The sequence below is a fragment of the Ostrinia furnacalis genome, unplaced genomic scaffold, assembly GCF_004193835.3.
Source record: "Ostrinia furnacalis isolate ACB-3 unplaced genomic scaffold, ASM419383v2 OfSCF2585, whole genome shotgun sequence".
Taxonomy (NCBI): Eukaryota; Metazoa; Arthropoda; class Insecta; order Lepidoptera; family Crambidae; genus Ostrinia; species Ostrinia furnacalis.
Window position 1 is genome coordinate 127,094 of NW_021132824.1, and position 12,735 is coordinate 139,828.

At 36.5% G+C, this 12,735-nt stretch overlaps 1 protein-coding gene and 1 non-coding gene across 2 annotated transcripts in view; one reads left to right on the forward strand and one right to left on the reverse strand.

The window, feature by feature from the left end:
* The window catches only part of LOC114355943 (neurotrimin), a 63,560-nt gene that overhangs the window by 48,920 nt on the left and 1,905 nt on the right, over positions 1–12,735 (forward strand). The window contains exons 3-4 of the mRNA XM_028308995.1: positions 3,610–3,814; positions 4,819–4,977. Of these exons, the coding sequence (XP_028164796.1) occupies positions 3,610–3,814; positions 4,819–4,977 (364 nt within the window). The remainder of the gene's footprint in view (positions 1–3,609; positions 3,815–4,818; positions 4,978–12,735) is intronic.
* TRNAT-AGU (transfer RNA threonine (anticodon AGU)) lies at positions 7,173–7,246 on the reverse strand. The gene has a single exon. It is a non-coding gene; the product is annotated as a tRNA-Thr (tRNA).

The window sequence follows — 12,735 nt, forward strand, 5'->3', positions numbered from 1 at the left end:
TTTTATAACTACGGGGTATAAAATTCTAAAAAAAATAGAGGTGATGCATGCTAATTAACTCTTTCAACGATTTTTGGTTTGATCAAAGTATCTCTTATTTTCCTATTAAGCCCGCTACTTAGAAATTACTAAAGTACATCACAATCGTTAAGAATTAATCTGTGCCCTTTGAGATTGGTGAAATTGCAAAACTGAAACTTTCCACTCGACGATTTACGGCGACTTACCAAAGAATTTCCTTCAACCAATTTAACTCCGTAATTAGATTTCGAATACACTTTTGCGATTACGATAAATTAAGACGAAAGATTTCACTTTTTGCTTACACAGCTTTTTATTTTATACGGCACTTCGCTTAAATGTTGGAATTTCTTTAATCTAAACCATTTACTTTGATATCGTATGATTAAAACGTCACGATGGAATTTCATGAAAGATGTTATTAAAATCATTTCCTTAGCATAGCTTATATGTAACTTAAAAATTATTTATTCTAACAAATAAACAGAAAATCTTTTATTTTTTTAAACCTATTACCACAGATAGCTACCTACTTAACCCTTAACTGGTATCGTAAATTAGACATACGTAACTGGTATCGTGGGGGCCGCGCGGCCCCCATACTATGTTTGCTTCTAGCAAGCATGTTTTGCCTATATACTTGAATAAATGTTCATAAATGATAAATATCAGGCTCGTTCTATGTAATAATTGAGTTTATATTTTATTAAATCTTCCTACTTATATACTTCAAGACATTACATAATAGTAACGACTTTTTACGTAATATTTTTTAACGTTTAAAATATCTATGAAACCTTTCGTTTAGAAAGTTATAACAAAAAATATTATTATTTTAATTAATCCATAATAATGTGAACTTAATATTGAACAACGTTTTAATGTAATGTTTTATAAAAATAATTAGTATTTTAAATAAATAATAACATAAATATTATGTTGACAAACTTTTGCAGGTGCTGGTGGATTTTAATACCACTTGTATTTATTTTTTCATAGTAGCTGGATTGACTAGGTCCTACAACATCTTAATTTTCACTCTCTGAAGAAAAAACTTCAAAATCAGAATCAATTTCCTCATTATCGACCGAATATTGGTTATAGGGTCTTCACAAAGACCTATAATTTTACTGTCTCTATATTCTTCTTTTGGCATGCTAGTAATCACTAATTTGGATTCAAAAACTTCATTCTAGGTATCTTCTATTGTTTTATCACTTAAAAGTCATAAATACTGCAAAAAACAAAAAACAAATAAAAATTGCCATGAAAAAAAAACTAACGTAACTGGTATTGTGGGGGCCGCGCGGACCCCAACACGTGCATATCTTCGTCCTGGTGAATGATGCAGTGCTGAAACACCTGCATCAGACGCGAGTAGCGCCGAAATGAGAATACCAAAAATTTTGGCTGCCCACGATGCGTAGCTTCTTAGAAATCAAAGAAAACGTCATGCGTGGGGGCCGCGCGGCCCCCACGATACCAGTTCAGGGTTAAGATACATAGATACTTTCATAATTTATAAAATTTAAGACAAACAGCATAAAATTGTATTGTATTCGAATCATATTAGCTGAATAGATATTCATTCAAAGTCAAAGTCATTGAAAGCCATTTATTTGGAACTTCAGCAATTAATAATTGCTTGCTCTATTTACCCTCAACAAAGGCAGTTGTTAATGGAAATTACTAACGAATTTGGTCGTGATGCATAGACTTAAATAGGTTATGCTACTAGATACGCTATTGATTGTTTATAATTTTAACTTAACATTAGATTAAAATAATGAAACTTCAATCAATTAAAACGCCATGAAACAATTTTACTAACAATAGCTTTTGCTCGCGGCTTCGCCCGCGTTAATTTCATCCATTATATTCTATGTTCACCAGAGTAATGTAGAAATTTTGATTGTGAAAGGTTTTTTCAAATAGATCCAGTGGTTTTGGAGTCTATTCAATACAAAGAAACAATAAAATCTTTCCTAATAAGTTTAGATTGAAATAAATTGGGTCTCAGCCGCTACCAATCAAGCAAGGGATAATGAAATCTCAGTCTACATTTATAATTTCTCGTTTCAAGAACTTGCTATCAATTTTGGACAAAGATATTGGCAATGACAGCTGCTCTTTAATTCAATTTGTGATTTCGAATGTTACTTATTAAAATGTGACATGTACGAAAAACAATTTTTGTTGCGATGACAATGTTTTTCCATTGCGTATTTTATTACTACAAACTTCAGGCCTTCACCCATGTAAACTTTAACCAGTGATTTGCGCACATTCTACTTCCTACTAATATTATAAATGCAAAAGTAACTCTGTCTGTCTGTCTGTCTTTTTCACGCCTAAACCACTGAACCGATTTTGATGAAATTTGGCATAGAGATAATTTGAGTCCCGGGAAAGGACATAGGATAGTTTTTATCCCGGTTTTTGAAACAGGGACGCGCGCGATAAAGTTTTTCTGTGACAGACAACATTCCAGGTGGGCGAAGCCGTGGGCGGAAAGCTTGTTCTTAATATTTTTTCTGAGTCATACCTAACTATACATTGATATGCTGATTTTATTGTTAACTAGCTGACCCGGCGAACTTTGTTCCGCCTTAATGGCAATAAATAAGCAGACTTTTTTGTTTAATTTCGAACGGGATAAAAAGTATCCTATGTCCTTCTCCTGGCTCTAAACTACCTCCCTGACAATTTTCAGCTAAATCGGTTCAGCCGTTCTTGAGTTATAAGTCGTGTAACTAACACGACTTTCTTTTATATAGGTACATAGATTTAAAACAATTTTTAATAATAATACGGATCGAAAAGTAATCTTTGATATGACTACGACTTCATTAGAAACGAAATCGCCCGCCTTCAGTCGATCTAGAGTAATTTACGTTTATCTAAAGCTGAGTGCTCGGTGTAGCCATCCCTTTGGAGCGAATCTACATAAACCAAGTCTGAGTTATTACTGTGGATCTGCCGTTACGTCACATGGACGTTCGTGGTCTGTGGTACGAATTGTCTTCGTACAATTTGCTTCTCTGGTTTGAGACGATATTGTTTAGTTTTTTAGATGTAGCAGAAAAGGTGTTTAAAATGTTTAAGTAGAGACCCTACCTTTATGGTTTCAGAAACCGGTCATGGCCAAATAAATGAAGAATAAATGAGGACGTAACAGCAAGAGCTTTAAAATTGTTTATATAGATACCTTTTGGGTTTCAGAAACCGCTCATAGACAAAAATGAAGACTAAAATAATGAAAAAAAAAACTTCAATATTTATCTATAGCTAGGTCTAATTGTGAAACAATGTTTTTATTTGCGTTGAGATCGAATCTCTAACGGTTTATTAATTAAATCTTTAACCAGCTTTTGTCCGCGGCTTAGCTCGCGTTTCGTCCCCTAGAGTGAATTTTGGATAATCCTTTCTAAGCGGATAATATGCCTACGTCATAATGTGCCTCAGCGCAATCCTTTGGTACAGTCCTGTTGTTCCCCTGGTTGGTTTCAAAAGAATTTAAATCCTGCATCAATCCGTTCTGTATTAACTGCCGTTTATGATATTAATTTGTATATTTATTGTCACCAGGTGGCGTGGCTCCGCGTGGATACGCAAACCATCCTGACCATCGCGGGCCACGTGATCACCAAGAACCACCGCATCGCCGTCAGCCACGGCGACGGCGCGTGGACGCTGGCCCTGAAGGACGTGGGCCCGGCGGACGGCGGCCGCTACATGTGCCAGGTCAACACCGAGCCGATGATGAGCCAGACGCACCAGCTGCAGGTCGTCGGTCAGCAGATGTGGTTCATATTATAGCTTAGTTTAGATTAAGTGCTCCAAGCCCGTCAGTCATAGGACCAACCCTATTCTTCTCCTGAAGATCATAAGAGGCGACTAAGGGCAAAATGTGCAATCAGGCCTGCCCAAACTGTCTGGCCAGCGTGGGGAGTGTAGGCCAATTCACATGGCGACCAGACTTTTAAATGCATTGATCGCCATCGCTGCACACCGGCTGATCGCGTGTGATTGCGTTGGTTTTGCTGAACCTTTAGCGGTTCGTTAATAATAAGTAGGTAGGTAATGATTATACAAACCACCTTTGGGTCGCACGTTCCACAAATAAGTTTTCAAATATCAGTGCCACGTTCGACTAAAGATCCCGTTTAGTTCGCCATCCCTCAGCTGCACTCAAACCACACCGCCCAAAGTTTCGGTTCCGCAAGATTCTTAATGATATCCCGTACCTCGCCAAACCTCAGGCGTGACTGAGCAGAAACAATCCTAATGACACGAACACACTGCGGAGTTGCCACGTCACGCCGCTGCAGCTTCTTAACTGTTGCAAACTTTGGGTTGCTAAGCGTTTTGGAGCGGGAAATTTCACGTTACCAATTTTAAAACGTCTACGAGGCAACGCTTTGTACATTAGTGTCGAGTAGGGAGTATAGTGGAGTGTGAATTGCTGTTTTTGGTCCTATATTTTGGTGGATATTTTAAATCTTGGTATTTAGGACTGTAACATGTTACAAATAATTGATTTTCTTTTTTTTTGTAGTTGTTTTTATACTAATTCTGGAGCGGCAAAGTCTATATCTGCTATGTTTTTTGACATAGAAAATCATAAACAAGTACGCTTTCAAAAACAGTTCTTAGTACGAGTAGCAACGGAACTTATCAATCGAGTGTACAAAACGCATATGTAATAGGAGAATAATAATATGCATGTACCTAGAAATAATTATTTTCTAAACAGTCATAATCTAGAGAATGTAACAAGACATATCTTGCCAACAGTTCCACCAGACATAGACGACGACGCCAGCAGCAGTGAAATCCTTATCAAAGAGGGAGAGAACGCCGCGTTGCGATGCGTTGCGTCCGGCACTCCGCCGCCCACCGTCGCGTGGAGGAGAGAGGACTCCAGGCACTTCAAGATCGACAACCAGACGTTGGGTAAGAACATTTTGGATCTATTTAATCACATCTTTGAAAAAAAAAATTTTTCATTAAGAATACACAAAGATACGGTTAAAAAAATAAAGCAGACAGCTAAGTTTAAAACTTTTTAACGGCCCTTCTACACGTGATTTCATCTACTCACGTAGTCGTACTATACGAGCTAAGAATAGAAACGTAATGTAGTTTTGTAACTACACCCAAAACTTGCTTGCTACATACAATACTGTCAAAGTTTAATACCTGCCGTATTATGCATAGATAATATCAGCAGGTTGTTCACATCTAAATAGTATGAAAATAATCAAAAGATCATAAGAGATTATGGAAAAGTACATTCCTAGTTTTCTACTTCAGTAAAATAGTTTTATTTAAAAAACATGATTTGCATACAGCACGGTATACCGAAGCATCCATGTGTTACGATAATATGGGCGCACAAGCATGTTTCGGCAAATTATTCGCATGCAAATTAATTAACATTGTATTTCAACATAGCGCCTCGGCATAACTGATTTACCTACAAATGTATGCAGTCTTAGCGCAAAAACATTTATTACTTTAAAACTCTATTGTTAGCGAACAAAAGGAGAAGTTAACAGGTGTGCCGCATAGATAGTAGTCGACTAACTAACACTTATATCGTTTAAAGAGACCATGAAATCTTTGTCATTATTTAGTAAGTGCACTGCGCATTTTGTTTCAGTAATTATTTTAGGTAGGTAGGTTCGTAGGTATACCTACGGTGGATATTCGCGGTTAGATAGGTAATGTTAATTCTAGCTTGGTTACCAAAAGTCTTTATCAATAAGGCTGGGTGGCACGCCATCTTACTTTAACTGTGAAAAATGTAAAAAATCTGTCCAACTCCATACAAAAATCACCGGTTATCATCATCATAGTCTGGGTCTGCGGGTGTCTATGGGCGACGGTAATCACTTACTGTTCAATANATCTGTAATAGACTCAAGAGAGTAAGGAAGCGTCATCAACACCATGTCCAATGTAATACCATCGATACCCTGAGCATGTGATTTCAGTGACTTAATAGTTTTTAACACAACATCACTGTCCACAGAACGTAACGAGAAACCGGCAGAGGCATTAAATCTATGATGCTCATAGTAAGTTAGTTGGGAGATGTTAACCCCATTCTCGCCCGGCACATCTAGAAAGTGTGAATTTATTGTGTTTGGGTCAGTGAAAGTCTGTGAGAGGTCAGCTGTGTCCTTTTTACTTGTTAAAACTGAATTCTTTAAGTTTTTCCACAGTGTCCCTGAGTCTGATATTTTACTATTGATGTGTTGTGTAAAGTAGCAAGACTTTTCCCTATGAATAGCCTTTATCACCAGGTTTTTCNTTAAAATGGGTCATAATAATAAAATTTATGTAAGGTCTTATACCAAATTGTGTCCTTTACCCTTGCAAGACATCTAATATGTTTATTGTCATTTGTATTAAATAAATTAAAAGTAAATAAGCATAACAAATATAAAAATAAAATGTAACAAGTAGTATAATAAATAATTTAAAAGTAAATATAACAAAGGTAAAAATAAAGATGTAACAATTAACAAAATAAAATAAAAAGGCACTAACTTAGAATACTTTATTAACATATAATTAGCATTTCATTATTGTAGATGTTAAGAATAAGTTTAAGACATAATGATGTGTTATGGTTTACAGTATTAGACAGTATGTCTGTCACTTAAATTAAAAATGGGCTTTACTTTCTAATTAGGTATATCAATAATTGTTTTTGTAACTCAGTGCCCGCCCCAACTTATGTTCAATACGGAACATAAAAATTAAAAAAGTTAAAAATATTGTCTATGATTAGATTGGTCTTTGCTCTATGCTCTCTCTTCTATTTTGGAGCNAGTCCCGATCCTTTTATATTTTCTGTGATAGTTGTCCCTGATGCGCATCATATCCCTAATCGTGTCCGTCAGCCATGGATGGGGAGGGTGTTTAAATTTGCGTGTTTTTAAGGGTGCATGAAGGTCCATGAGGCCTGTGACACAACCGGTGAAGGCAGCGACAAGACTGTTTACAGTATCACAACGTTTTAGGCTGTGCCAATCTATAGCGCAGAGATCTCGATCAAGTAGTTCCTGGACCACATCACCAAGCGGCNAGTGTGTGAAAGAATCTTGATTAACAAAAAGCGCGTGAACAATTTCGCTTGTAGGCCCCGGCGAGATTCGAACTCACGACCTCCTGTTTACTAGACAGGCGCTTTAACCAACTAAGCCACGGCGCCTTCATGTAGAAAACATGAACATTATTTTTGCATGTCTTGTAGACGAAACTCATGTTGAACCTGATTGTTTTTATCTGACATCTGTATTGTACCATGTTACTGTGCAAATAAATGAATTTGAATTTGAAATTGTACGAGACAAAACAAAAAAGAAAGTATGATAATAATATAACTTTTTTCTAAAGCCTGTGGGTCTAGACAAAGTGCAAATTTTAATCGCAAACCAGTCGAAAAGTGGTCGAAAAGCCCCTTTTTTAACCGACTTCAAAAAAGGAGGAGGTTATATGTTCGACTGTATGTATTTTTTTTTTCTATGTATGTTCACCGATTACTCCGTCAATTGTGAACNACTTACCATCAGGTGATCCGTCTGCTCGTTTGCTCCCTGTCACAAAAAAAAGGTACTGTCAAAATAAGGTAGTGCAACTCAGCCTAAATGTGCAAAAAGATCTCAGTTGAGCACAATATAGATGTCAGGGTTGAAAATGTCGCAGTATTGCAGTTGACACTATTATAGAAGGGATGCCAAAATGCTCAGCACCTTTGTAGTAAAATTTCAAAGACCACTTTTACTTCCATTTTCATTGACAGATAAAATAAGTGCATAAATTCACTAGTTGTGGCATAGAAACAATATAAAACAAGCTTAGAATAAAACTGATTTAGCTTATTGATATTATTTTCCAACAAATTACATTAGATGAAATTTCTAAATCATGATGCTAGGATGTTATTTTTTGCGAAGTTTGAAAATTAGTTCTACTCGCAAGAAAAAAAGCCCGTACCAATGTTCATTTCAAACTATTTTCTCTGCTTTGATTAGTTTTCAGCGGAAAAGTCTATTAATGTTAAAATAAATATGTAACGGTTCACAGAGAAAGACACGTTTACAAACATAGCATAAATTAAATTACATTGCACACTCAATTGCTTCAACTCAGTTACGCAAATTGAATAGTTTATTTTAACTTAAAGTTGGACCGAGCAAGCAGAGAATAAACAAAGCCAATCACAGAACTAATTCACTGTGTATCAATTAACAGTACCTATAGTTTTATCCCGGGCTCACAGTCTCCGTAAATAAAGCACTGCGAGGCAAAACTGTCACAGTGCCCCGCAGAGCGCGAGAACGGTGCAACAACAAACTGTAGCCAAACAATACCGAAACTTTTGTTGCCGTGGCTACAAATTGAATGTAAGCTCACTTATTTATAGAGTCCACTCGACGAAGTTTTTCAGCCGAAAACCGAGCCGAAACTGTTTTGTTTTGTTTGAATAAACATACAGATTACATAGGTGCAGTCATTGCCCGTTGATAGAGTTGTTTTCAGCTAACATTTACGGTTAACTTTAATTCATTTAGTGTAATAAAATATCACTGTTTATCGTTTGGGACCCAGATATTATTTTGTCGACAGTTAAGCACAGTAACAGTGTTTCTAAGATTGAAGTCCACTTGGTTCATATTCCTATCTCAGTTCAGCTATTTACATTTAATTTAATAAAGTTTTTAAAAGACTTCAACTAAACTAAAATAATACGTTTCTTGGCCGAAACATGTCCCCAACACTAACCATTTGCATCATTTAAAGAATTTCCCGGCGATTGCAGCGCTAAGCGTTCGGAACTAACTAAATAATTAAACTGCGTTAAATAAATACAGCAGCTTTAAACTAATCTCATTTAATTACTCATAAACCAGACTCGCATTCCCCATTTTGTGTGAGATTATGCGACGCGTAATCACTTTTGAGTCGTACACACAAGGTTTACTTTGCTTTAGCAAATGCAACTCACGTTATAATGGTCACTAATACGCTGATATTTGCACCACAATACAGACATACGTTGGCAGCGATGTCATAATAACTCTATGACATTTTCTGGAATAGCTGGTGTTTTACTACGGAGCTACGGCCCCATATGGTTTTAACGGCGCAACTAAATAACATCTACACTCGTGTTGTTTTATGATGTTTTTATACAATATTTTTATGATTCTATGTAGGTACATAGTTTTTAGTATGTTAAATGAACTCGTAAATCTTCGAAATGAAACTTATTTATTCAAACAAAAACTTTTGTACTAAAACGTGAGGTTATGAGATTTTAGTATAAAAATACATACATACTCATCGAAATTATTTCTTATGTCGAAATTTCTATTGCGCGTAGTTTCAATTTCGCAAGTACACATTATGTATCAAGACGAGAAGCTAGTGGTGGTGGTTCTAGTGGTGAATGTAAAATTCCTTAAATCTTTATCTTAAAAAGAACCCAATGGAGTTAAGACTCTTTTAAACAAAAATAATAAGCTACAACTTTATAGTTTTATCTGCACCGTGCAGGCTCCCAATCCGAAAAACAATTTGCGCAATTCTTGGCGATCGCGGATTGCCGGCAAAGCGGACTGTTTAATGCGACTACACAACACTACGACACCTGCTAACGAGAATGTTTGCTGAGAATGAGAATGTACTTGATTGTAGATTCGTGCATTCTCTTGATTGTAGATAGCTGTTGTATTATAATTTGGTAAGATACACTGTGTATCGTATTGAATTTTAGTGTAGATAGATAGAATTTCGACCGACGATCTCGTAAAGGTCGCGCGAAGAGCCTGGATGCGGGCAGCGCAGGACCGTGCATTGTGGAAAACCTTGGAGGAGGCCTTTGTGGACGTCATTTGGCTGAAACGAACGAACGAACGAAGATAGAATTTAACATTAAGAATGAAAGTGAGTTTTTGAAGTTGTTTCAATTTCGAATGGAATTTAAAATTATTGTGTTAATCCAGCAATTGGTACCTTATGTTACGCTCATAACTGAGTCAGTGCCTGGAGTATGGAAGCGGCACGGGACGGGTGACATTGACATAATTATTATGACGTGCCAGAGCATACAAATCTAAAGCAAATCTGACGTCTCGCTGACGTCTGACGTAGAAACATCCTCCTGTGCCGCTCTCATACCTCAGGTACTTTACTCAGTTAAGCACTACAACTATAGTAATGTAACTTTGGTGTAATTTACTTATAGCATTAATTAAGATTTTCTCGGAAATCCATATAATTATGTACGGGTATGTATTTGAGATCGGATATTTAGTCGTTAATTAATTATGATCAAAGATTAGATTAGACATTCTCTTGCTCAATTAATAACCCTAACTTGAGCGTTCCTCCCTTTAAGACTTCATATTCATCTTCACTTACGTTACGATGTACCATAGAGAGTGAAAGAGGTCAAGTGGACTAAATAAAAATAATTTTATTGACACAGAAAAACATATAGTAGGTACAGGACCAAGAAATGGTAGGTACACTGTGCCAACAGGCCCACCGCTCAGCATTTATCGTGATATGCTCAAATTTCTTGACATGCCCGTTTATAGAATAAAATAGCTATTTCAGACTAAAATTGTAGCAAAGTGAAACTGAATATTCAAATTATTTCCAACCTGTCTTGCAACTACGAAGTCTCATTACGGCAAAACAAATGCACACTCCATATTAAAATATGTTTATTTGGCACAGAATTCATGTGCATGTTAAAGCGTTGACAACCGAAAGTTGCCGACAGCTCGCAACTTTGCTCGGTTTCGTTTTGTTTGGCCTACATGAGCTTACAGTTTCAAATAAATAATTATTTATTCCTACACTGGAATACTAATGAAATAACTTCTGTAACGAAAATAATAAAATTACACTTATCTTTGTATTTTTGGGAGTTTGTAACTCATTAGAGAAAAGTTGGGAGAAGTGTGTTCTTTTTGTGGAAATGAAAAAAATAATTTTGCATTAATACATAAATAATTACTAGTGCCTGCGACTTCATTAGTGGGAAAATTTGACTGAAAAGTTGTACACGTTTCAAAATTTTACTCTACATTGAAGGGTAGAACATTTATCACGAGGAGAGGGATGTTATATTTTTGTCATTTGTGCTGTAATACAAAAAAGTAGTTGAAATAAAAAATATGCTGAAGAACTGTCTTGCATCGATCGTTCGTTCGTTTCAGCCGACAGACGTCCACTGCTAGACAAAGGCCTCCCCCAAGGATTTCCACAAAGATCGGTCCTGCGCCGCTCGCATCCAGGCACCTCCCGCGACGTTCACCAGATCGTCGGTCCACCTAGTGGGAGGCTTGCCTACGCTACGTCTTCCGGCTCGTGGTCGTTACTCATGAACTTTCCTGCCCAAGCGGCCATCAGCTCTACGAGCTATAATAAAAATATATTGAAAATAAAAATACTGCCACTTGAATAGTAATATTGTTCCTTGATCCATTTCACAATGACCATCACATCCTCAGCACATCGTACACAATGAATCCTAAATCTTTTCAGCAGAACAATAAATTATCCTAAATGATCTCTCCCAACCGACCGTGCCGCGGCCGAAACCGATTAATTTGATCAATTAACCGTTCGATTAAGTGATATCGGCTACTTGCGTCGAATTACTTTCGCCGGGCCAATTGTGCCTGCGGGACGGACGTAATGTAACCACATGAAAGGTTATTGAGTTTCACGGTATTTTACGAACCGAATTTTCGGTGGAATCTAAACAACTTAATAGACTTAAATCCACAAGGTAGTTAGATATTCAGTGCGAGAAAACACGTTAAATGTAGAGTAAACATTATTATATTTGTGCAATTTAATAGAAAATGCTTTGCTTGCAGTATTTTACCAAAATCTAGCTTCCTTTTACCCTTTTCAAAGTTATAAAAATGAAGAAAATCCTTAGAGTCCGTCCTTATTAAAACAAAAATAGAAAATGTTTGGTTACCATAGCAGGAGCCAAATAATAAGCTTATCACCGTTAATAGTAACTTAAGATCCTCGTGGAGACAAAAAGGAGTAATTATAGATATGGATCTATTTATGACTGTTCTTTTTATTTATTATTATGACTAGATCCGTTCCGGCGTCGTATGGATGTCGTCCGGTTCCGTTTACTGTCGAAGACATTAAACATTTGCTTAGGACTTACTAAATACATTGTCTTTATTCAAGTCAATAAATCAATTACCTCGTAGGTACTCAAAGCAGATATTTTTTTTTGTATTGTATTGTGTATTGTATCTTAATAATTATAAAACTAGCGGCCGCCCGCGACTTCGTACGCGTGGATCCCATTTTACCCCCTTAGGGGTTGAATTTTGTTAAATCCATGCAAAATGTGAGACTCTTACCACTTGCAGTTTCTGAGATTTCGTAATGAGTGAGTTAGTCAGTCAGTCAATCAGTCAGCGACCTTTCGCTTTCATAGATAATCTATATTATAGATTTTAAACTTTCGCGTTCCTTTTCAAGTAAAATAGAGAAACACGGGTCTCAATGCGACATTTATGAAATACTTACCTAAGTATCTTTAATAACTTTACACCAGGTGCGATTGCGGTCAAATACCTGCCTTGTCTAGCATAAAAAAACTACCAAATTATAATTTCTTGACTACTCTCGATGGTCTTATCCAGAGTT